This window comes from Passer montanus, unplaced genomic scaffold (assembly GCF_014805655.1).
Source record: "Passer montanus isolate IOZ18808 unplaced genomic scaffold, ASM1480565v1 scaffold9, whole genome shotgun sequence".
Classification (NCBI taxonomy): domain Eukaryota; kingdom Metazoa; phylum Chordata; class Aves; order Passeriformes; family Passeridae; genus Passer; species Passer montanus.
The window spans coordinates 10,086,830-10,112,674 of record NW_024374367.1 but is presented as its reverse complement, the minus strand read 5'-3'; the positions used below and the strand labels follow the sequence as shown (position 1 = coordinate 10,112,674).

The window sequence follows — 25,845 nt, the reverse complement described above, 5'->3', positions numbered from 1 at the left end:
ATGTAAGATAACTTTTGTGGGCCTGCAGCAGCATTTCAGCTGGGGCCCCGAACAAAGAAACACCAGCGAGCTTGGCACGGCACCTTGGGAAGGGATTGCAAATTACTGGAGCATCATATAACTTTCTTTCTTTGGTTTCTCCTTCCTTTTTAGCTAGAATAACAGAGCAGGGTCAAAAAAGCAGCTGTATTTGACTGAAACAATTAATTTAAAGTACTTAAAAACTGGCTGTACAGTTTGGGTGTGAATATTAGCAATTCTTGTTTTGTACTTTAAACCACATTCAAACTGTATAGGCCACTTTGAAAGAAAGTGGATTATACATAAAACTTATTTAATATGCAAATGTTGGCATTATTGTAAATTGCAGATATTTGTCTGAAGCAGAGTAATAATATATTTAGGTCTTTATGTGTTGCCTATGAAGTTTAATGTTTTGGTATAATTTGATTAATGAATTTCATTTTTAAAAGTGAGCCCATTGCAAAAATCAAAATGCAAAAATAAATTGCAAGGTGTGTGGGATGTTTATTTAGAATAATTAAGGGAAGGTGAGTTTAGTGTAGGATTGACTTCTTTAACCTGCTCCTTATTTTTAAGAATTTTGGCCCAATGAAGCATCTGGCCCTGAGCTGACATTCCATTTAAAAGAAATACACATTTGTATTACCATTCTCCACAGACATCTCCAGTTCCCATCATGACAGCTGTGTCCCCTGGGTGGGTGATGTGCACCCACCCAGCCCTGCATCTCTGCTGGTTCAAAATGGTTTGGCCATGCAAGAGCTGCAGCGCTGGGCTATGCAGGGAGAGCTGCAGCTGCTCATCCTCCTTCCCATGGCAGAAATCCACATTTTAAATCACTGACTGAGCAGAAGTCATGTGCATAATGCTTTTCTGGTCACTTGAGCTCACACAGTGCCATGTCTGATGTCTCTCTCTTCATGTGGTTGTTCTGATGAGGAGAGATTTGGGGCAAATGGGCTTTCGAGCAGGCACCCAACGGAAGATGTGGCTTCAAAGTGTTTAATGAAAGTAAAATTGCCCCTGATTATGGCCAGTTGTGAAGGACATTTAATCACTGTGTCTGTTCTCACGCTTGTCAGGGAACTCTGTGCCCCTGCCTTGGGCAGGGAGATTGTAAAAATCCCAGCCAGACCCTCAGCTCCGTGGAAGCCAGCGGCGCTTCAGTCGGTTCCCACCAGCAGAAGGTCTGCTCTGTGCCCACCTTGCTTAGAGAATTAAAATGGGAAAAAGCTTATTAGTCTGGAATAAAAAATACTCATTTCAAACATGCTTTCTAGCACATATGCTCAAAAAGGTTCACCAGCTAAAGGGCTAGAGGACTCTTCCAATTTCCAGCTGATTTACTCAGCTCTCAGAGCCTCGTTGGCTGAGCAGGAGGATTGACAGTGTATCAGGGCTCCTAATTGAAAAGTAATAAAATCTCTGAGCAAAACTGGCAAATGAAGGCCTCCAGCCAATTTGTCAGCTTGCAGTCAACTCCGAGGAGCCGGGCAGAGCAGCAAGCCATTAAAAATAGTCTGATAATAGCTGTTAAAACATTTTCCGGGCACTGGGGATAGAATGAAAACAGCACAGCCGAACTCTTTGGGAGTGAATGCAATCAAATCCATCGTGGCCCAAAGGGACAGAGACAATAGGGCAGAAAGCTGTCAAAACAGACAGGAGCCAGTCTGTGCTGCAGGCCACAGGGCTGGGTGGGCTTCACATCCCATGCCCAGGGATGCTGCAGAGGTGCCATGGAGGTGATGTGCTCCCCAGGGAGGTTGTTCCCATCCCCTGAGCCAACCCTTGTGCTGCCACCTCACTCAGCACCATCGGCAGCTGCTTCTGTCCTGGTGCTGAATGCACAGCAGGGAGAGGGAGGGATTTGGGTCCTGGGAGGCAGGCAGGGTTAGGGGTCAGCAGAACCCCAGCACATACAGGGGATCAGACCCTCAAAAATTAATCCTCTGTAGGAAAAACATCAGTGTTTATTCAGTGGGGTTATAGTGAGGAAAATTGCCAGCTACAGCTGAATTAAGTATTGCTAGCAGCTAATTGAAATGTTACATGTTTCAATTTGTCTGATTTCTTTCCAGTGAGTGATGTTATTTATATAGTTTGTATATAGATAACGACAGACTATACAGAAAATGTAAAGATTGCTACGAATGATCATTACTATATGAGAGCACTGACACAAATGAGGTATTTGGAAAGACATGCCATCCTTCACAGCTAAATATTTAATAGAAAAATATATTAAAAATAACATTCTCACTCTCATTTAAAACTTTTTTTTCTCTTTAATTAAGGATTTTTGGGTTTTTTTTCTGGTAAAGAGGGATTTTGTTTTAAAACAAATACAGTTACCATATACTCCTGCTGCGGAAAACTGCATTTTTGTGTCCTTTCAGCCACATTGTTTCAAGGCCACCCAGTTCCCCTAGGAGGCTATAAACAGGGGAAGGATTTAAATCCTATTTTCTTTGTCAAGGATTTGGCAAGAACCCATATAGTAGGAAGCTGAGCACAGACAAAACCAAGTGAAAGGTGTCCTTTAATTCCCCAGCGGCTGCTAGAACAAAACCTGCTCCCAGCGGGGTCCTGGCTGGCCGCACCCAGGCTGGCTTGGAGGCTTCATTTCAACTGCTGAATTCGGTGTAGTTTAGTTAACCATGTTGAGATTAATTAATTAGCCCCTAGGAGTTAGTGCCCATAAACGTCACCCAAAGCAGAGAAGTGTGAATACGTTGAGGCTGTTAATTCACCCAAAAATGGCAGCTTGTAATCTAGGCAGAGGAAATTCAGTCTCTCCATCGGGATGACTGGCAGCTCCGACGCACTGTCGGGTTACTGCCTCTGTGACAACAAACTACATATCAATTTAACTTCTTAGCAATGCTTAAAAGAGCATCTTTTTATTTCAGTGAGGTAGCATTTAAAGTTGCTGTTAGGAAAAAAAATTGCCGTGGGGAAGACAAACATTGGCATTTGGAGAAAGAACAACGTAACTGGTGTGATACCTAGAAAACCTAGTAAATGTAGAGGAAAAAAGCTGTAACTTCATTAGAATGGCAGAATCTATTACAATTAACCACAACTATCTAAATAGGAGCTAATTTACTTATGTGAGCCAAAATTCTGTTAACTCATAGCCTGTTGTAAGATGCAGAGTGAATTCGTACGTTTGTGTTCTGGTTTTAAGTACAGAATAAATGCACTATAATGAGCAGTTGACAAGATGTTAATTCTAAAATCTTTTGCCTAGATACAACAATATAGTTCATAACTGATGCAAGTTGACAATGGGAGGTGAAGTGTACTGTATAGCCTGCAAAGAGAAAACTTAATGGCAATGGAGGGAAGAGGAGATACTTGGCTTTCATGCTTCATACTGTATATTTTTTCTGTTATATTTGTCAACTAAAATGTCTTATATCTCTCTAAATGGTGTCTTTCTCTATATGTATAAATGAACAGATGCAGATAGAGCTCAAAAGCATGGCATGGATGAATTTATCTCTTCCAATCCCTGTAACTTTGACCACGCTTCACTCTTTGAGATGGTTCAGCGCCTCACTTTGGACCACAGACTTAATGATTCCTATTCTTGTCTGGCAAGTATATTCTTTGGTCTCTAGTGATATAAACATCAAGCAGCAAAGTCAAAGCTAGTGCGACTGGGGGCTAATCCCCCTGTTGCTGGAAGATTGACTTCTGTTTACACCAGGTTTGAATTTGGCCCAGAGGTATTTTCTTTTGAGAGGCTGCCTGCAGTGAACTGACTGCTGTTCTTCTCCAGTCGCACTGTCTTTATCATTTCTGTTTGCAATGTTTAAAATGTTTCTTCCTGCAAAGAGAAACTCCAGTGTGGGAATGTGAAGTAGAGAGCAGTGTTTTGCAGCCTCCTGCACTGCCTTCCAGAGTCTTCTGGAGGAAAGAACAGGCAAAAGATGACTGTCTGGTACCACCTCCCATGTCAATGGAGTCCCACCAGGAATAACTGTGGCCCAGCTTTGTGTCTCTTTATGAGCAGGGGTCCCAAGCAGGTAACAAATGGGACTGTGTGGATAACTGCAGTGCTGCTGCAGTCTGTCCATGCTCACATAGTTGCATGCCCATCCTGAGTACTCCCATGAGCAGCAGGTGCAGCTCTGTGCCCACTGTCGGACAGTGGCACTGAGATGTTCCAGGACAGCTTGTAGTCTTTGGCTGGGGTGCAGTGCTTGGGGGCTCTTATGTACTATAAGGGTTTAAATAACAAATAACCAGTAACAATGCAACCTGAGCAACTAAATTTCAGCAATTTCAGTGAGGAGGATGAAGAGGCTCTTAGTTTTTGGGAAAACAACAGGATCAATCCTTTCTAGAGTGTCCTGAATCAGAGGACATGTCCTGAACATGGCATGAGACAGATTCTGATCTGCTGTCCTCCTACTGTTGCACAGGGTGGCACACTGGGGTGGGCTCCTTCAGCAGAAAGACCACACTGTGCTAAGAGCCTTTGCCAGCTGTGCAGTCCCTGGAGATCCTGAGTGCCTTGCTGTTAAAAGCAGCAGCCTGGGAACACAGCTGAGCAGTTGGCAAGGAGGCTGTTGGTCTCAAATCCTGCCCTCCATGTCCCCCTCCACCATGGTGCTCCTCTCACTGCCCTGCTCCTTGTACCACACTCCTTGTACCTCCTCCTCTGAAGGACTGAGGTCCAGTAAATGCCACTAGCAGTAATGAGTTGTCACCTTCCTGAGGAGACGCAGGGCTGGGAGGAACAGTTGTGGACATCCCCTGAGGTAAGGACGGGGTGGGGGAAGGCTGCACTTTACCTGCAGATACCCAAGTGGTACAAGTAGGCTTGGTGGGAGCATTGTCAGACCTGCAGCAGGTTCCTCACTGGTTCCATCAAGGTCCTTGCTCTGGCAGGCAGTGACTTTGGCATGCAGCTTCTGCTCCCCACGCATGGCTGACCCTAGGAAGACCATCCCCATCCATGCATGTCTGAGAGGTTGGCTTGCTGCTGGTTTGTCTCTGTGCAGTCTTGGGCCTGGTGAGAAAGCTGTGGCCGTTGAACTAAACTCATGGAGAGGTGAGAGGCCATCACTGAAAATGATTAACAATGTTTTTCTTCAAGAAACCCACCAGCTGCACTTCTGCTTGTTATGGAGATGTTTAGGCCCTTGCTAGAAGCTACCAGAGCGGTGGAGCTCCCCTCAGCACCAAGACTCATCCTCTTCAGAGTGGAGCATCACCAATTAACCATCTTCTTTCAAATCACCCATTGCAGTGTTGTAAGGAACAGAATAATGGCCTGTGTTCACCTGTGCTTGGTTTCACGTGCTTCTTGACTTACTTTGCCATGTTTTTGTCCTGATTATGGTGTAAAAACAGACTGCCCTCAAAAACTGCAAAGAGCTCCCACTATTCTTGCTGTGTCTTTGGAATGTTGGTGATAGCATTGTGCTGAGTTGGCTGGAGGAGCTGTGAGCCCATGGTAAGCCTGCTCTGTCCACTGCGTGCCACTGGGCAATTCTTACTCCCTACAGGACATTCCGTGCAAGGTCCCACAGAGTTTTGCCTCGTCACACTTCTTGTTGTTTTCAAACGTGGACGTGGAGGTGCCAGGGAGGACTCACCCAGGCACAGAGGATAACTCAGCATTGCTTCCTTTCTGTGGAACCAGGTTAAACAACACTATTGTGAGCCCAGTCATGGGCTGAGCCAGGCATCCCTAGGAAAACAAACAGCCTGGCTGACTCATCCCAGCCATGGCAGAAGTGATGTTTACTGGCAGAGAGCTCTGTGCTGGGGAGAGGGAAGAGCACTTTCTGCAGAGCTTGCAGAGGGGTCTTGCCCATCATCCACAAATTGATAATAGAGTCACACTCAGAGGATTTCCTGGACTTTTGAGAAGAGTATTTAGCTGTTCCAGTTTAGTATGGACCCTACACATGTGTGGGTCTTCATTCTTTTCACTTGGACACGTGTGTTGTTTCTGAAACTGCCCTCCAACTCTTCCCAAGACTTCCCCACCTACTGCCAGCATCTAGCTCCCACAGCCATCTCTCTGCTGGAGCTGTATTGCCCATGATGTGTCAGCATTTGTATAATTTGTGTTATACAGCACAGCACGTACCACAGAAAGGTCTTCAGAGTACCCAGCCTAACCGAGATAATGTGAGGGAGTCAGGTTAAGAGATCCATGAAGCAGGCCACCAAGATTAAAGTCTCTTAGATATCCTATGATAAATGGGAAAACTCAGCTACTGAAATGTGTAATTTCCCTCAAAAACTCTGGTTTTCTCAAAAGTTGCATTTGCCTGTAGACAACTGGCCTATGTGTCACCAGCCCTGACCAAGACTTTCTTTTCCCAGCTCCAAAGCACCCCTGGCATTCCCTGCCTGGAACACGTCTCCTTATCAGAGCAGTTCAGCTTGTGGAACACAGTCAGTGGATCTCCTTGGGCTCTGTGCCCTTTCTCCATTGTCCCTTCCAGGTTTCCTCATGTCATTGGAGACAATCTGTGAGGCCACACTGAGCTGCACCTATCTGCACTGGGGACAGACCCATGTGTCATCACTGGTGGCTGTGTTTGCCAGGCTGGCTGGGTGTCAGCTTGTTGGGCCAGGCAAATCTTCATCAAGAGCCAGGATCTGCCTGAAGGTGTTGGGGATCTGTTTGAATATTGCTTTTCATCAAACCTTGGTGTTTTTTCTAGGGCTGTGGGGAGCAGCATTTACTTGCTCCATTGGATCCCCATTCAGCAGCAAGTGTTTTATTTCCTACCTCTGCCATGCAAAGGAAGACTTCCGGGTCCTCCTGGGGCTCTGGATCTGCTGCCTGAGCTCTCATGAGGTCTGGGGCTCATCACTGAACCTCTGATCTCTGCTCATGCTTCCCCTCATGGCACCATGGCAGCGATTATGGGTGTTTACCATCATCCCTTCTGTTCTCCTGAGAACCAGCACATTGCAGACCCCAGTTCAGGGGAGCAATGTGGCATGCTCCAGATCGCTGGGTTCAGCCTCTGCTTCCTTTGCTCAGACTCTGATACTTGACTCCAGTGAAATCATGCCAGCCTTCCCATCACTGTCAGTAGAGCCAAGATTTCACCCCATAGGGAGAAATGAATGCTTTCTTTGTACTAGGTGAATATAACAGTTTCAGCTGAACTTTTACCCCTACATGCAAAAGCAGAGCAATCATGGCATTTCCATATTTTTACCATGCCTGTTCACCAAAGACTTACACGAAAAGAGACAAGAGATGGTCTAAGGATGTAACAAACAGGCAACATAAAGAACTCCAGAATCAAGCATAATACCACCAACCAAAAAGCAGACAAAAATACCAACAAAAGTAGTGAAGGCAAATATACCCCTCCCAAAAAATAGCCTTCCAGAGGGCTGTCCCATCTGCATTGTTCTCTGTCTTCATTTTGAAATGTGCACTTCTAGTGATCCCAGCACTGTAGCTACTCCCTATATCTATCATTTTCCCCTCATTATTTTAATTCTTTTCTCAATCTGTTTTGGAGTTGGCCCAATAAGGATGAGCAAATCCTTCTCTATGTCTTTGAGCTCTTAATTGATATTTCTTCAACTCTTTTCAAAGCAGCTATTTTGGCATCTAGAAAAGATTTGGTGTCATCTGAGTGGTAGAAAATATATTTTAATCTTTCACAGCAGTGTTGTTTCTAAGATGTAGCATTTGGGGTAACAGATGGGGTGGCAAAGAAGTTGCCTATAGGGGCAGTGCTCTGCCTCAACTACTCTCCCGCCCGCTGCAGGAACTTTTCAATTAAACGATGAAAGATTTTGCAGCTTGATGCATTCCAGAGCTGCGTCTTAGCAATTGTTTAGCGCCCAAATTTCCATGTAAATATTGACGATTTTGCAGCGTTTTGAAAAGCAGTCTACGAGATTATTCTCGTTCTCGTTAGCCCCTCTCCTGAAGGCAGAGGCACGCTCCACTTCAGCTGTCCCAGGACCTTCACCAGAGCCATCCCCTCGCAGGGAAGGGCGTCCTCCTTGGGAGTCTGGACGTTGCACCACAAGCCTTGTGTCACCAGCCCCTCAGGGTGATACAAAGAAATGGTCTGAGGTTGCTGGATGTGTGAAGGAATCCTGCTCTTGAGCAGAGCTTCCCTTGTTTCGGTGCCAAGGAGCTGGGCGATGTCAGAGCATGTCGCCGGCAGCACGCAATAAGGACAGTGGGAAACGTCCCCTTCTGATACTGCAGAATTCCCTTTCTCCATCTGCAGGACGTTCCTACCTGCCAGATGCAAGAGAAGTCATTTTTCAGTGTAATCCTCTGTCCTCTTCCCCCAGACCAGTCTTCCTGCTCCCGGCCAAATGTACAATCCCATCCCCAGAATGAGACTACTGTTTCACACTGTTTAAGTAACCAAACCTTCTCATCTCTTAAAGGTGTCTTTTTCTTCCTTTGTATTTTTTGGCTAGGCACTGACATGAACTGGCCTTACTTTTCAGCATTTTAAATGACATTTCCCTTTAATGGTAGCAAAATATGTTTTTGTTAATGGTTGCACTAAGTATATGCTGTGTTTGAGTGATGATGTGCAGACTGTATTGTTTGAGTGACCTCTCTCCTTTTTCCTTAATGTAGCCTTAGGTTTGTATTTCTTTTTATTAGAACAGTTGACCACTACACCTCCAAGTCTGATAGCCTTTGTATTTAATAACTTATATTTAAAATCAAGTCTCTTTATTTCTAAACAGGGCTGGTTTAGTCCTGGCCAGGTCTTTGTGCTAGATGAGTATTGTGCACGTAATGGAGTGAGAGGCTGTCACAGACATCTCTGCTACCTCAGAGATTTGCTAGAGCGCGCAGAAAACGGAGCTATGATTGACCCCACCTTACTTCACTACAGCTTTGCCTTTTGTGCATCACATGTTCATGGCAACAGGTAAGGAATTCTTCTTGGCTAGCAGTGCCCTGCCAACAAGAGATGACTTTGTCAAATACAGGTTTCCTTGGATAATGCACAACAGTCCCCAATTTGTTTTCACAGTGGATGTTTGGCAGCAGCACTTCTAGTGGCATAGCCGGTTTGTTTGTTTGTTTCATTGCTTGTTTAATGTAAGCAGTAAAAAATGCACATAGAGGATCCAGAAATGAAGGTTTTTAACTTACTTGCCCAGGCACTTGCTAAGATGCAGTTCTGAACAAGATGCAGTTGCAGTCCCTGTGACTGTCACGGGTTGAATAAATAGAAGTAAATGATACACTGTGCTGATTTAATTGCTGTGCGAGAGGATCTGACAAGTTGTAGCAGTGAAATTTTCAGCAGTATCAAACTTCAGTGCTCAGAAGGCTTTAAGCCCTTGGGCACCCATGTCTTATTTAAAGCCCACGTGACATCAGTTCAGAAATTGCTTAGACATAGCTGGAAATTTTATCTTGCTCTGTTACAAAGCAATTTCAGTTTCAGAAGAAGACAGTTCCTTTCTCTCAAATGTGACAAACCTTTGATGGGAGGAACTGGAGCTGTGTTTTTCCCCCCTCTCCTTTTATTTTGTTGACAGCTGTAGCATCTATTGTAGCTTCTTTTTCTGCTTTTTTCTGTTAATTTATATTTTATACTTTGAGATATCACTTTGTATCTTACATATGTTGCTGAAGAAAGGAATGTTATAAAATAATTAGGTGTTTTCATATACCTCTGGTAAATACCACCCTGAATTATGACACACATTGCCCAGGTTTCACGTTGCAAGGCTGTCGCTTGCTTTTGCAGTTACTTTCATACATCTTGTCATGGAAACCAAGTTTTGCTTCCTTAATTTCTTTTTTAGTTCTGACTTTCCGTTGCTCATTCGTTCTTTCTTTGCCAATTGTTATATGATTTCAGTTGTTTCCTTTCAGCTTAATTTCCTTTTGTTTTATTTTGAGGTTTTTCATGCTTTCTTCTTATTTCTTTCACTTTTGCTGCCGGCCTTGCCCCCCACATTTCAATCATTCCCCCAAGCCAACTCATGGCAGAATTACTTGGTGGGTCACAGCCAAGTGCAGACGGTGAGGGGGGCAAAGCCTCTGCCGCTGAAACGGAGACAAAAAAGGATTCCAAAAAGGAGTCCAAAAAAAAGAAGGAGCCCAAAACCCAGCCGAATCCAGAGCCGAAAAGGTAAGCGAAAGTGTGCAGTGCACAGGAGTGTGTTGCAGAGGGCTCCTCAGTCACTGGGCACACTGGGCACTTGCACCCCACGGCTCAGGGAGACCTGACTCCAGCATTTGGGTCACTTGCTCTCCTGGGAGCTGGATAGCATTTGGGCACCCAAGTCCCACAGGGGATCAAAGACTGAAGTTTTTAGGTGTGTGTTTAGAACATGGCTCACATGGTGTTTAAGGGATGGGACCAGCCAGTGAAAGTGGCTGCCCCATTGCCCTTTGTCCTAGGCAGGACTCAGCTGACAGCTGGTTTGGGAACAGGACTTGGCTCAAAGCCCTTCTGGCCCCTAATAGAGAGGAGACGGGATGCTCATCACAGCTAACCCAGGTACCTCTGCACAGGCAGGACTGAAGCTTTCTCTTCATCAGGGTTGGTGGCAGGAGGTACCTGATGGTATGGGCCAAGGTGACAACCTCCCATTCCCTCTCCATGGGGCTGGAGAGTTGTGGGCTCAGGAATGTGTCATGTTTTCAAGCTAGTCCCATGCTGTACAGCTGTCCAGGGCTGTGTGTGGCTGCTGCACTGTACGAGGACCTGTTGGGCACTGCCAGAGGGGCAATTTGGCCACGGATGGGCTATTCCAGTCACTCATTTAAAATATTCCAAGAAAGGAATGAGGTGTCTTGCTGTGACTTAGTTGTCTTTAGCTGACAGTTGACTTCACATCCGAAAGCTGAAGGTTCATGTTCCTTCTTGGTCTGTGCTGTCTCTCTGTTGCCTGGGGATTGCGGGAGGCTCTGTGTGGGAGCTGCAAGGCTGCAGCATTGCGCGTTCCCACCAAGGGCAGGCTCTGCTTAACACCCAACAGTTTGCTATGGAGTCTGCGGGGTGCAGCGTCTGGCTTTTGCTACCAGAAGGTCACAGAAAGGGACCACAGGAGGTCTCGGAGAAAAACGCGACTGCTTATCTCTCGTGTCTACTCTAAGCAATCTGAATATCTGAGTGGAAGAGTCACGATTTCTTTTCAGAGAGCTGTTGAGGCCACATGGATCGTGCATTTGCGAGCTGGCTGGCAGAGAGAGATGGAAAGCCAGTGTTTACCCGTGCAGTCCTTACTGGCAGTTGTGGTGTGTGTAAAGCCGTGCTCGCTTTAGCTCTGTCCCTCTCTCCCACCTGCCGTGTCCATACATTGCTCATTGCCTTATGACTGGCCCTGCTCTCCCCAGAAAACTTACAGCTCATGGCAGAGCTGAAATTTTCCCTGTAAAAGTTGTCAAGGTGGCACACCTGCTCCAGGACCTGGCAGAGCATCTAACAGAATGTCTTGGAGTGGCCATGCATTGCATTGTTGTTGGAATGCACAGTGGTCTGGGAAAGGCTGAGTTACAAGACATTTTTATGTTAACAAAGGCTTCTTTTTTCATCAAATCTGAAGAAGTGTTGATTTTCTTAGTAAAGAAGAGTTCCTTCACTTTTAGACAGTAAAAACCCCTGAATGGGTGGTTTAGCTTTCCCCAGGATGAAGTTGGCTGTCAGACAGAATATGCCACCCAGTAATGAAGGTCGAGCAGTGAGATAATTTCATGTGGCTATCAATCTCCTGTATTAGCAGCAGACAGTGATGGAGCTGAGGTGGGCTGTCTGTTTGTATCGTGTTTGCATAAGGTCAGGCAGCGAGACAACAGTCGCTCGCAGTCAGCGGGAAGTGCAGGCAGGCTGTGGATGCTGAGGACAGCCTGAAGGTCAAGGCTGACAGGATGACAGGTGTCAGTGTGGGGATGATGCCTCCTCGCCCGTCCGGCCCCCGCCTCGGCAGCGCTGCTGAGCCAGGACGGGAGCAGGGAGGCTGCTGCTGGAAATGCAGCTCCAGCTGGGGGCTGGCCCTGCAGCTGCAGCAGGTGAAGTGGTCAAAATGGGATTTTGTGGACAGTTTGGAGCCCTGTTGCCTTACGTGTCAGAGTTTGGTCTCCTCTCTCCTTTGGAGTCATGTATCTTATTCAGACCTCTGACATGATTTCTCCATATCAAGGCTGTAAATCACTGCTATTTTTATGGCAGCCCACATAATTTTTCTTTTAATTTCATCTTTTTCACAAGTAGAAATGGAGTTAAATGTTTCACCTCCTGAGACACCTGAGTATGCAAGTGCAGGATGTGAGGAAAACAGGAACCAGGAAGAGCAATATCCACATGGTTTACTGTCCTCAGGTACTTGCTCTTCACTGAGACTGAGGAACTCAATGCTTTTTAATTGTTGTGGTCATTCATTAGTTGATAATGGAGTTTTATCCACATGGTATCAGAGGATGCCTTTTACAAAGACCTATCAGTATGAAAAAATGTTATTTCTGATGTATTTACATAGGTGACAGGTAGTGAAGGCACAGAATTATCCAGACATCCTACAACACGTTGCATGTTTATTGATGTCTCTTTGCTTTTGGTACCACCGCTATGTTGCTTTTCTTTATCAACAGTCCTCCAGAGAACTAGCAAAAGCAAGAGCAGGAATGGTTTTGAAAAGACATTGTGATGTGGAATAAAATTGTGAAAGGATTTTCATGGCCACCAAGATCTTTCCCTGCCTTCTCTCTCCCTGTTTTCACTGTCCTTGTGTCAGAGGGCTGTGGCAGTACTGCCAGCGTTATTTGACACACAGAGAAATGATGTGTTAGAGGAGCCTCACTTCTTTCCTGTCTGCACATGGGAGAAGTATTGTGGAACAGAAAGTTGAGCTCAGCTTTTCTAGGTCTAAAGTTAGCGCTTAAATCTTGAGCAGTGGCTCCTGTCCCTTGTAATGAAGTGGCTTTCAGGAATGGCCTTGGTTTCACTTGTGCATTTTTTTTATTTAGGCATAGAATAGCATTATTTTTAAATTTTAAAGTTAGCACCATGAAAAGCTCTTTTTGTGCTTGTTAATTCCAAACTTTTAAAAATCAGACTTAAATATTGGTCATTTGCATGCTCAATATTAGCAGACTGAGCTTATCAAAATCAGGAAGCTGGACTGAATTCCCTGCAGTCTAATAATGACCAAGTACCATAATCTTATGCAAGTTGTTCAATGACTATTTACCTAGAGTTCAAGCAGCTACAAATCTCTCTGTTAATTAATTTGGTATATTAGTGACTTCCCTTTTCTTCTGTAAACTGTATTTTATGGCCTCAAATTTGTTTTCAAGAAAAAGTAATTTTGTTAACTAATGTTACCATTAGCTTTCATTACTATTTTTACCACTGTAAATCCAGCAGAAATATGCTATTGTCATAAGCCTTCAAGAATTGAAAACTCTACATGACATACCTGCAATTTTCTCCATTGTATTGTAATTGCATATCTGGTCTGTTTCACATAAAGATTTCCACACAGCTAGTTGAAACAAAAGAAATACAGGATTATTTCTGTCCCTTAAACACTAAATACACTTTATCACGATATCTTCATGTGCTCCCCCAGAGCTCTGTGTTGGGTTTCTCACTCAGATGCCCTGCCCTGGCTGCAGTAAGGCAGGTTCGGTCTGGCAGGGTGTGATGCCCTGCCCTGTTGTGAGGCGCCAGCTCCGTGTCCCATCCAGCGCCGCGATGAGCCCGTGGTGACACAGCAGGTGCTCCCGCTGTCTGTCGGATGGGATGCACTGCCTGTGCTGCAGGGCTGGGTTGCCAGCCACCAGCAGGTCACCGGCTCAGTGCGAGAGGCTGACACGATTCATCACAATGGGTGTAGGATGGCAGGGCTCAGAATCCACCCGGTGCCGGCGCAGCGCGTCAGGGGCGCGGATCGCGCACGAGAATCAATGAGCTGTGACTTGGCTCGATGCTGCGGCGTGGAGGAGAGCCCAAGCGAAGGGAAGGCAGGAGTTGGGAGATTAAATGGCTCCCATGCTCGGCAGCACCTCACAGGTGGCTGGGGCAGCGCCCAGGAGCACTGGGGTGAACAAAGGGCTTTGCACCGTGTGAGTCTCCAGAAGAAATGGGGAAAATCGATGTTTGCTGAATACACTTTTTTCCTAGGGGTGTAGGCAGGTGGACTCTTTCAGGTCTGGTCTGCTGGGGGAGATGTGAGAGGCAGCCGTGATCCTGCCCACATCCCCAGAGCCCATCCTTGTGCAACCGGTGGGACTGTGCAGGCAACTCCTCCCGCGAGGGATCCTGCGAAAGCCGCTCCTGACACATGCCGTCCAAGGCACTAATCATCGATGTTTACTGTATAGCTCATATGTGCTGCACCTGGCAACCAGCAAGGGAGCTGAAGGCAGCACGTGTTTTATATTTGAGTTGTTACTTAAAAAATCAAATTATTTGCATCAGTTTTTGACATTGTTTTTTTTCCCTTGGCTCTGCATGCCAGGGCTCACAGTGCGTGCAAAGATCTGTTTGCTACGTGTAAGCAATATTTTCCCCAGTAAAAAAAAAGAAGTGTAGACAAGTTAAACATAAAAGGTGTAAAAGATGATATGTCTTTTCATTTAGAAGCCGACGTGGTATTTCATGGAGGCTTATGTCAAAGAGATTAACGCACTGGAGCTATACTGTATATTTATAATTGCATACAAATGCATGCTATTGCTTCATATATTAGTCTTTGTTAAAAAATCATTTTGATATATTTGTTTTAGCAGCATAACTAGCCCTGGGGGCACCGGGTATAATTAGAAAAGGGCATGGGGGGAGGCGGGACTTGTAGAATAAAGCAGTGGCCTTAGGATCACAGGTCCTAATTATAATTTATAATTAACCCCGGAATTTGCACAAACCATCTAAGCTAAACAAGGACTATCATTTTTGCTGTTTAAATTGCAACCCTTTTTTTTAATTTCACCACCTGCTTTGTTGATGTTGTTGTTTTTGTGGTTTAAAACTTAAAAACATGGGGGGATTAGGAAAGTGGCATTTAAAACTTTTCATATGAAATATTTACTGTGGGAATTTACTCATTTAGAGCCAACACAGTGAATCTGCAGCAGAAGGAGTGATCTGAAACTTGTTTACTTATAATTAAAAATCTCGTTAGTTATTTTTCTTGCCTTTTTTGCCCTTCTGCTTCCCTCTCTGCCCACAGCTTCTGCCATACACCTCAAGTACCCGTGAGCAGGAGCTATAGAGAATTGGATGGAATTGTGTCTCCACACAGATGGAGACATTAGTGTTGTTTGTCCAACTGAATTCATAGACCCAAAACCCATTTCGTCCCTCATGCATTTGTATATATCATGTACATCCAAAACTTCTGTTCCACCCTTTTGCTCTCCTCTCACTTCTCATCACTGCTTCGGTGCAATAGTGATGTGGTTGTGGATTGTGTGTGAGAACATCAGTTCCTGCAGCTTTGAGAGATGCTGCTCGCTGGTGGAATTGATGCTTTTGTACATGAGATCAAATAGCTGGTATCAAAGTTGAGCTGGAGACCTTTGCTGAAAACAAAATTGCCAATAAGCATCAGAATGAGCTGTGCAGCTTGAGCTTCTCCTGGGGATTTTTTTCAGCCCAATCAGCCATGTACCGAAATTGTCTAGAGCACAGAAGTGAATCTTAAATTACAGTGATGCTAAGCTATATACCCTTTGTGTTCTTGCAAAAGGGAAAATAAATATGTTCCCTCAGAAAGATTATATTTTCAAAGTATATTTGACTTGAATGTTTAATTAGGTTTCAAAATTATCGAGCTAATAAATTAAGTGGAAGGCTTTGGGTAGTGTTTTTCCAGTTCTATCTATATCCTGCATTTGTCACTAATTAATGAGTTTCTAATGCTTCAGCTTCTGGGAAGATGAGCAACAAAGATTAACATAACTAGTAAATCCAAAGATGTGCAACTGGGTTATAGTATTTGAAATTTGACAAAAACATCGGAACTATTATTATTTGTGACATGGCTCAAGATGGGGGATTGTGAGGAAAGCAAAGATGACAGAACTGGTGCTAACCACTGTGACAACAACTTGAAAAGCAGCCGACATGACATCTTTCCTATCATGCTGCCGAAAATGTCAACTTTGTGAAGGACAGTGAGAAAATGGTTTGCCGAAAATCTGAAAGGTAGATTCAAGAGATGCTCATCATGTCAGATGCAATATAGTCCACAGCTGGGTGAGAAAGGGAGTCCTTGCCATGGTGATGGCTCTCGCTTGGCAGGCCCTTCCAGACATCCACATTGCTCCAAAAATGGCTACAGCTGTAGATTGTCTCAAGTTTGCATGAGACATGAGGAGCAGCTTGTGCTTACACCCAGCGTGGGGGGACTGGTGGCCAGAGCCACTGGGTTTGTGTCCTCCTGGCTCACCAGAAAGGGGAAAACCAAAGGATTAAGCTTTCCTTGTGTGTGTGTGACTTAGGGGTTTGGTTGGCATCCCTTCAGGTGTTGTGACTTGGCCAAAAGCCACATTGGCTGGCCAAAAGCCACATTGGCCAGAGGTTTTCTCTGCAGAGCCCACCCTTTGTGTGGGTCACTGATGCTTGAGAGCTGCCACTGCCCGGCCAGGACACACCTGATGCTGTCAGGTCAGCCTGTGCTGGCTGTCCACCACGAGTTGTTACATGGTGAGTGCTCTGAGTACAGTGAGAAGCTGAGATTCATGTGAGAGGGCTGTGACCCAGCCCGAGCTGTCAGATCCTGCCATTAAATCTCACCAGTTGAGGTTATTGACCCAGCAAAGGGTAACACAATTTTCAGACCATTTCCAGTCCCACAGCAAATCACTGCCAGGGCAGGCAGCTTTTACTCCCTCGTTTGTCAGTGTTGATACAATTAACCCAGTGACATTCTGAGCTGTTGTGGGTACAGGGCAAGGACCAAATGCCAGAAGTCAAATGAGGGCTTCAACCCTGCACCTTAATATATGGCATTTATTGTGATCTGCCTTGAATTATCTCTCTCTGCCTGGGAGCAAACCAGGCACTGTGAGGTGCACAGCATCACAAAAGGCATGGACATCTCTATCTGAATATTAAATATTTTATGGAACTTTGGAATAAATTATATTAAGCATGTTAAGACATTAATTTTTGTTCAATATCTAATTTGGGTTTTTTGTGGCTTGCTCATTTTTTCAAAATAACTGGTACTAATTAGTTACTAATGAGACCAGATCCATACTTCCAAAATTGTTTATGAAATGTGTTCCCCAACTGAGACATTTTATCCAAGTTTCAGCCTAAATCTTTTTTTCCTGTTTTTTTCCTCAATACACAACTGAATTTGGCAAATAATCAAAGAAAGATTCTGATTAAATGCTGTTTAACTTTAAATACATGCCCTGGTATTCAAGTATTTTTCTGTGTCCATGCTGCAAGTTTTATTTAATGTATATTTAGCTTTAAAATTTTGCAGTAAATATCATCTACGGTTTGCAAGTTCCTCTTCCCAAATGTTTTAATGGTTTATTCACCTGTGTTGGAATATCAGAGTTCATATTTATGATATTAAGAGCTTAGTAAATGTAGGGTCGAGGAGAAGTGATTGCACAGATTTTATAGATTTTAATTTTTTTATAGATTTTTTTTTTCTTTTTAAGTTTAGGGCCTTTGATTTTTTAAGAGGAAAATAAAGCCAACCAATTAACCCCTGACAGGAGGTTCATTAGAAGCTTTGTAATCCCTTGCCAAGTCTTTTGTAAAGCCAAACCAGTCTAGTACTGCGGATTTATGCAGCTTAAGCTGAACACTGGGGGAGGCCTTTAAGTAAGAACATTTGTTCAATTTTAAGATGTCTTACATTACCTACAGATTGCCTGTGCCAGCAGAGTTGCCCAGGAGTACACAAACCCTTAGACTTTGCTCTGCAGCGATGGCAGCAGTGCCAATGATTGTGTGCCTGTCCCCTTGGTGGATGGGTGGATCAGACTGGCTCCCTCCTCTCGCCTGGGATGCTGCTGCACGCCAGGTTTTGCCATGTGGGTGTGGGGGAGAAGGAGGGGATTGGGTGGGTTGGCACCAGCAGAGGTACAGGACAGAAGAGCACAGGGATCACGGCATTATCCAGCCCCCAGGAAGAGCCTCAGCAGGGGTTGTGTGCACACTGTGCTCCGTGAAAGATGAGAAATACCCCAAGGCAGCAGGACCTGGGCGTCTCACAACACACTCCTGTGCACTCCTCAAACAGAGGGGCATCAAGTAGTCTGAGAAAATTTGAGATAAATTGCATAATGTGTTCATTTTTATAAATTAAAATTAAACTACTGAAGAGGCATTGCATTTCCAATGCAAAATGCGTGTCACTCTTCGGGCACATTTCAGCAGAATATATTGAAGATGGTTCACTTCAAGAAACCTCTATAATGGGGTGATTCAGCAGCTAGGAGAGAGTGCAGAATTTTATATTCTGTTTATATATATGTCATTGATATTCTTTCATACTATGAATTGTGTTAAATTAGCAGCTGAATTCTTCTAGAGAAATTCAGTCCCTGTTTTGCCAGCAAACGGCTCAATCGTGACATGAGAGCTGGCATTACACTCCCTGCATATACCTGTATTTTGAGAGAAATCTGCTTTTCCCAACTTCTTTAATAATTAAAATAAGGGCGTGGGGGGGGGTGGGGGTGGTGTCCACATCTACATTATCACTGTGAGAGAGGATACTTGTTTATTTGTTTATTTTTGATACTTTGGCAGCGGTGCTGCTGCAGCCACCCCTCTGTCGGCATGGCACATCCTCTGTCCTGGGTCTCACAGTGGGTGAGGGTCCTTTTGGAAAGGACAGCGTGCTGTGGGATGAGCTCCTGGGGTGCTGAGGTGGAGTCTGAGTCATTGTGGCATTTCTCCTGCAGGCCTGACGGGATAGGAACTGTGACTGTGGACGAGAAAGAGCGTTTCGAAGAGATCAAGGAGCGGCTTCGGGTGCTGCTGGAGAATCAGATCACACATTTCAGGTAAAGGCACAGAGCCCAGGCTGAATGCGAGAGGAATGATTTCCTCACAGCTCCCTCCTATAAGCAGCAAAGCCAAAAGGCAGGTTTTGAATGCACACAGGAATTTTGCATAAGTGACACAGACCTACACAGGGCAGTGAAGCATGTTTATAGCTGGCGTGTGATTTTAAATATATATCCTTTAAAGCATATTTCAAACCATCTTGCTCCCATAGGCATGGTAAAGCTGTGGATTTTGTCTAAAATATAACAACAAAAAATCCCTTATCCTCTTATTTCTCTGTTCCTCTCTGCTCAGTTATAACCCATTTACCTTCTCCCTAGTATTGACAGGCAGGGCTTTCTGCAGGAATGTCACAGTATGGAAAGATATCCCCCCCAAAAAAGGGATGAATGGCCCCCAGCACACTGGTCAGGACAGGCAGGCTGTGCACATTCACACAGATGGGTGATGTGCATTACCTACACTCTGGTGCATTGCCAGGTCTCCAGCTAGAAATAAATGTCCTTTCCATAGGGTCTTTTTTTCCCCACATTTTTAGAAGAAGATGGTATTATTTCTCCAAGTAGATCTAAAAACTCTCCAGGTGACACCCAGAATTAAGAAATTGCTAAAACTATCAGCTTATTACTAACCCATATTCTCTTTTGCTGCCTTAGTCTATACCAACAAACCCTTTCAGAAAGTTACCCTATAGAAAAACTGCTCATTCCAGGCAGAGAGACAGAGAATTGCTTGGAAATGCTTAGGAAAGAATCTTTATGGCTCAGGAAAGGCTTGTTCATGTGCACTTGGTCTATTGCTAAGATGATGTGCTTTTTCTAGGTACTGCTTCCCATTTGGCCGTCCAGAGGGGGCACTGAAAGCCACTCTGTCACTGCTGGAAAGGGTAAGCACAGAAATAGCAGAGAGTAATTAAAATGACCTGTTCTCATGTATCCTTCCATCTCAAAAAGCTTGAGGAGCTGTTGGCTTTGCATAGGACATGTAATTAATGATATCTTATGCTGAAGTGTGGGGCTTAGGTGGGGTTGGTGTGTCCTGCCTCAGCTGAGAGGCAGGTGTGTAGCCTGGCCACTAAAGGCACAATGTTCTGTGTCTGTGTTGTCAGGTAAGGGTGAGGGGTCTGCCTGGCAAAAATCCACATCACAGATCCTTGGCAGCAATGCCTGGCTGCTGCCTGGTGCAATTCCCATCTTGAGGCAGACTTGTTCCCTCTGGATGTATAAAAGCTGCTCACCATGATCCTCCTCCCCATCTCCACTCCACCATCCTTCCCACCTCTGCTAACCTACAGAATGGCCAAGTCCAAACCCAAACCCAAGTCAGTCAGTAGAGCCTGGGAAGGCAAAACATTGCTTGGCACTGGGCAAGTTGTGATAGATCTTAATGTCATACCCTAAAAAATCATCACAGACTTCAGGGCATGCCATATGGTGTAAATACAGAAGGGAATAATACAGTCCCACATCTTAGGCTGGCCAAGGTGACCTTGTAGTGAGTCCTGTGATTGTACACATGCCCTGAGAGCCACACAGAACTAGCATGGGAATGGATGTTTGTGCTGGGCTTGGAGAAAAGCAGTTCTGTGTGCCACAACAAATCAGATTTTCTTGTGTCAAGGTTCTGATGAAAGACATAGTTACTCCGGTCCCTCAAGAGGAGGTAAAAACAGTCATCCGTAAATGCTTGGAGCAAGCAGCTCTAGTCAATTATACTCGACTATCAGAGTATGCCAAAATCGAAGGTAAGGCTTTTTCTTTCTGAAATTACAATTTTTCTTATGTTTCTAGGTGGCAACTTAGGTGGCTGGGAGCTCTTTAAAAAAAGCTCATTTGCTATTTACTGTCTTGTCGGTAAAACTGCTGTGATTCAGAATCATTTTTGTGGTGTTGGCTTCGGAAGCAGTTAAGAATGGAAGCTATGCAAATCATTTCTTTTTCTGGAAAGGAGAGAGGAAACAGTTAAAAAGAACTGTAGCTTTTTTTCCTTTGATCGTTAGTGCATTTGGCCAGTGGTGTAGTATTCAGACTCACGTCGTGGTTTTAAAAAACAAATTGAAAAATACTTGGGATGTCATCTTTACAGCTGAAGGTATACTGCAGCTAATTGCTTGTGACACTTCAGGAGACAAATGAAAAATAAAGAGCTGAAAGACTGTTTAATCTATGTTTAATCATTTGTAGCCAATTTAAAATGTCTTTTTTTCTGGGTGTGTTTCATTGTCTTTGCAGTTTGCATTGCAGTCATTGATCAGTGATCCTATACTTGCATCGGATTTCTTTCTTGTCACTCTGAATCTGGCAGAGCTGATATTTTTGACCTTTTAAGTTATGGGAGAATAATAACCAGTGACCAGAGACACATGTAGCCATCAAAAAGACATTTTAAAGTTTGCTGGAGGATATGTGTTACTGAAGCTCTATGATTCAGTCGTTCTTTTTATGTTATCAGTTTATGTTGGTACCTTGTTGGCTGCTGTTCACAACTTGAAACTCCCACCCAACTTTTTCCAAGTTCCCAATTACTTAAACCTGTGTGTTCCAGATGAATGGTATGTTCTGCTCTAGACTGGGTTTCTGTCGTGTGTGATGTGAAGCATTCCCACAGCCAAGATTACTGTTGTATGCCTATAGGACAATATTGAGAGGAGAAAAAAAAAAAACAAACTCCAAACTAAAACTCCCTCTGATTTGTTCTTCGTTCTTGTTTACATGAAAAATTGGGTTGTTATTATATGGCAAATTGTCCAGGTTCTGTACATGACATGTCCTCTCTTTTTCCATTTTTTTTCTGTCTAATGATGCAAATTGTGTACCAGTGGTAATGAATTCATTGTTATGCATCCAGTGAGAAACACTTAAGAATTGGGCACTAAAAGGATGTTTATCAACTCTTGACTTGGTAATGAGTGACAAAAATAGAGAAGGAACGAAGGTTTCATAAGCACTGTATTATCAGGCAATTTATCGAAGTACTCAACTTCAGAGGATACTTTAATTGGTGTATTCTGTAAAATGCAATGTTTAAATATACTTGACAAGGATGGAAAAGGACTGAGAATCAAAAACAGCTTTTCTGTTGAAGGATGCTACTACCCAGGGCTGGCTCCCTTAGGTTCTCTGTATAAATATCACTAACTCGTTGGTAAGATTTGCTCTCTTCTTTCAGATAAATCTATGCAAAAACAAACTTTATGATCTGTAAGTAAAAATGCATTCATTTCCAAAGTAGAACAGTTAGTGTGTATTTTTCCTTTTGTGCCTCAATTCTTCTTGGTTGTGTTAATTATCTGCCCTCTCTTTTTGCACTGTGACTTTTAGGTCTGGGAATACTTTGAAGCAACAAACCTATTTTTTTTCCAGCTGCCTTTTCAGAGAAATAGTTCATTCCACACTATCTGCTCTCTTCTGCTTTTCTCCTCCTTTATCTGTGATTGGCCACAGCCACTTTTTGATGCTCTTTCTACAAAAGTGGTTGTAACACCAATTTCCAAGCATGCTGGGATTGTTAATTTGAACAACCCAACATCCGCCAGCTGCATGCATCAGGTTTTCTCTCATGAGCATAGTCCACTGTATATTCAAATACTTCCTTAGAGGACCAAATGACAAGTTTACCTTGGTGAGACACATTCCTGTTCACTGGACATGACTTTGAAATCTTGCTTTTGACTGACATTTGAATAGCCACATGTGTAAGGCACTTTTGTCAGAAATGCAGAACCAAATCAGTGGCAGCAGTGCTTGAGGCTATGCTTATGAAGAAATACCTGTGAAAGCCTTAGATACTGAAGGCTGAAATCCTTAGTATCTCGGAGCCTGAAACCAATGAAATTCTATTTTCCTCTATTCATGATGTTTTGATCATTATATTCTTGCAAACAGTTCAGAGCAAACCTCTAGAGTCATGGTCACTGCCTCTCTTGTGACTCATGGGCATGCTGAATGGTTAATCCAGTAGATCTCAAATTTTAACCCTCCTTTTTATTTTTCTTTCTTTTATTTTTTTCTTCTTTTTATCCTGTGTGTATCCCAAAATACTCTGTGGCTTTCCTTGTAACCTGATATGAAGTTTTCCTCTGACCTATAGCCTGTAACCTCTTTACCTCTGACCTAAGCCTCTTGCATGCCCAAATCCTCTTTTATAGGGAAAAAGAGAGAAATGTATGAGCATCCTGTCTTCTGCTTGGCCTCTCAAGTGATGGATTTAACCATTCGTGAGTACCTACCACCCTCCTCTCCATGCTGTCCTCACTTTCTCTGTTCTCATTACCTCAAGAAAGTCCAGATCCAAACCAACTCACTCTCCTTGCTTCAAGTCTTTTAGCATTGGCTTGTCTGTTGCTTCTGTCTGTGAAACCCAGTGTGAGAAGTCCAGTCACTTTCTATCAGCCTAAACCAGGTTAGACAATTAACCCATCTGTTTGTGACAAACTCAGATTGTCTGTAAGTTTTTTCAGTTCTTCTTTATGTCCGTGACCTGAATGCATTTTTACTTTGCTTCTGTGTAACCCCAGTTTGTAAAGTGCTTGTCACTGGTACACAATCAAAAGGTAGCAGCTACATTGTGGAGAAGTGAGCTAGAGGTCAGATAAAGGACACTTGGAAAAAGCCATCCCTTTGCCTGCGTATAAAATCTTTACCCAATCCTGTGTATAAGATCGTATAAGGCTGTCCTTTCTCTGTACATCAGATCTTAATGTCTCCTGTCTGTTAGCTCTCAGCCAAAGGATGCACTCTACTTGCTCTCCTCCTCGATTTTTTTACTTACTCCTTTGCACCGAGCTCTGGAGGGGACACCCCGACCCTGCTGTCACTCGGAGACTCCCTCTGTGTCCTCAGAGCTCTCCCTCTCTGGTTTTCTATTTGTGCAGCGTTTTCTCTCACCTCCGTGAAAGGAGTTTCCTTTGGTAACCCCACGCTCGGGGGGGCGGGGGGCGAGACGGGGCGACTTTTCTTTTTCTCTAATGTCATATATCACGCATAACTGGGGGGCTGTGCGGTCCACTTGCTCATTAATCCTGCATATCTGTTCTTGTTTCTCTCTTTTCTCTCCTTGTTGCTTTCTCTCTTTCATATAGAGAATCAAAAGGACGCAGGTGAACAATTGTATATGCATTATAAATTGTTAGGACTGTTGAGTTATATTTATTTTGTTTTCTATTTTCATAGCTCCTTAAGATATGTACTCCTTCAGGCTGAAAATGGAGATGCATTGATACTTAAGGAGTTAATTTGTGCTGTCTACATAATCTCCTTTTCCTCCTTTCATAGAATAGAGTGTAGATTAAAAATACCCTGTAGAGATGTAGTGCCTTCTTAGGAGACAGTTGTAGAGGAGAATCTAGTCTTTGTAAAGAGAAGGTTTCTTGTTTTTCAAAAGAACTGCAGCTCATTTTGGGTGAAAAAATGTTGGTGATTTGGCCATTAATTTTCCACACCTAACAAGCACATTTATAAGTAAACTAACGTTCATTTTTGGTTTTCATACCTTCTGTTTTCTGCCCTGATGGGAGGACTGGGTTTTTCTTTATTTCTTTATTTCTATTTATTTGTTAATGTGTAACAAACAATCTGGTGGGACAGAAGTCGTGTTTGTCTCTTGTTTATAACCTGTGGTGACATGTAACAAGGCAAAGGCTCAGCTCAAGTGCACATCTCTGCAAAAGGGATGGTGGAGCTCTGCAGCCCCTCTTCTCGTTTCTGTTGTATCCCAGAGTCCTAGTTCCAAAGTCCTTGAAGCTTGAACTGTTCATTTCTTTTTGTGAGTAGATTGTTCTGTTTTGTGGAGGGAAAAAAAAAAAGGATATGGTTGATTTCAGCTCTGTTTGCACAGGGAAATTGCTTTAGAAGAGCAGAACAAGAGGCTGGGTCACGTTCTGGCTTCCCCAGACCTCCTCAGCTCAGATTTGGCCCATAATCTATTGCATCATAGTAAAATTAATTATAAATAACAATCAATATTTAGAAAATGGAGACTAATTTTTTCTTACATTTGTGAAAGGTGCAAATAAACAAAAGTAAGATAATTACCATTAACTGTAAAAATTAGAGTGAGCACAGGCTGTTGTGCATTAAGCACAATAACTGCATGGAGCATCATGCTTGCTGAACCTGTCACATGCCTGCAGTTTAGAAGTTCAGAATGACATTCCTATGGCCCAGCTTGTTTAAAAATAACCTGTTTCTTCCCAGTGCTTGGAGCAAGTGAAATGGCACAGGGAGTTGTGACTCCACTGCTTTGTGCCCACAAACCTCCCTTGGTTTTAAATAAAAAATTTTCAGGCAAGGTCAGCAGGACTCACTTGAAACTGGTTCCTCAGCTTAAGTGGAGTCAAAAGTGACTGGGGTTTGGCCTGACTTTTTTATTTTGCCAGAAGCAAGAATAAAAATAAGACGCTGAAAACAACTTCTTAAACACACACCCTTTGGTTCTTCTTTCTTCTGAGAAGCATGTAGTCTCCAGCCTTGCATTAAAATATTGAAATAGAACATTAAACAGGAAACCATGCTAAAAGAATTTAAAATAAATTACTTTAATTATTAATCAGACAAAGCTTGCAAACATCCAGATTAATAATAGTAACCTTTCAATAAATGTTTATTTATGTAGGTCAGAAATATATAATTAGTTTAGGAAACAATAACTTCTCCATCCCTTATGCACAGGGATCCCATGAGCACAACTGCCAGTTTGCACTGCTGAAGTTGGGTACAGGCAGCTTCAGAGGTGGTGCCAGCCAAGGCAGAGTTGTCAGTTTGAGAATTGATTGTGTTTGGTGTAAGACTGGAGCGGGGGGAGTTCAGTTTTCAGGCTGACTAATTCTGATATTTTTGGTCTC

At 43.7% G+C, this 25,845-nt stretch overlaps 1 protein-coding gene across 11 annotated transcripts in view; it reads left to right on the top strand.

Moving 5' to 3' along the window:
- The window catches only part of CADPS (calcium dependent secretion activator), a 205,224-nt gene that overhangs the window by 116,341 nt on the left and 63,038 nt on the right, over window positions 1-25,845 (top strand). For 4 of the 11 annotated variants that reach the window (XM_039734113.1, XM_039734111.1, XM_039734112.1 and 1 more), the window contains exons 12-16: window positions 3,490-3,626; window positions 8,743-8,930; window positions 18,899-19,000; window positions 19,827-19,890; window positions 20,625-20,748. In XM_039734113.1, the coding sequence (XP_039590047.1) occupies window positions 3,490-3,626; window positions 8,743-8,930; window positions 18,899-19,000; window positions 19,827-19,890; window positions 20,625-20,748 (615 nt within the window). Of the gene's footprint in view, window positions 1-3,489; window positions 3,627-8,742; window positions 8,931-18,898; window positions 19,001-19,826; window positions 19,891-20,624; window positions 20,749-23,151; window positions 23,221-24,084; window positions 24,103-25,845 lie in introns of all 11 variants that reach the window. The other 7 variants (XM_039734108.1, XM_039734107.1, XM_039734106.1 and 4 more) reach the window with 3 other exon arrangements.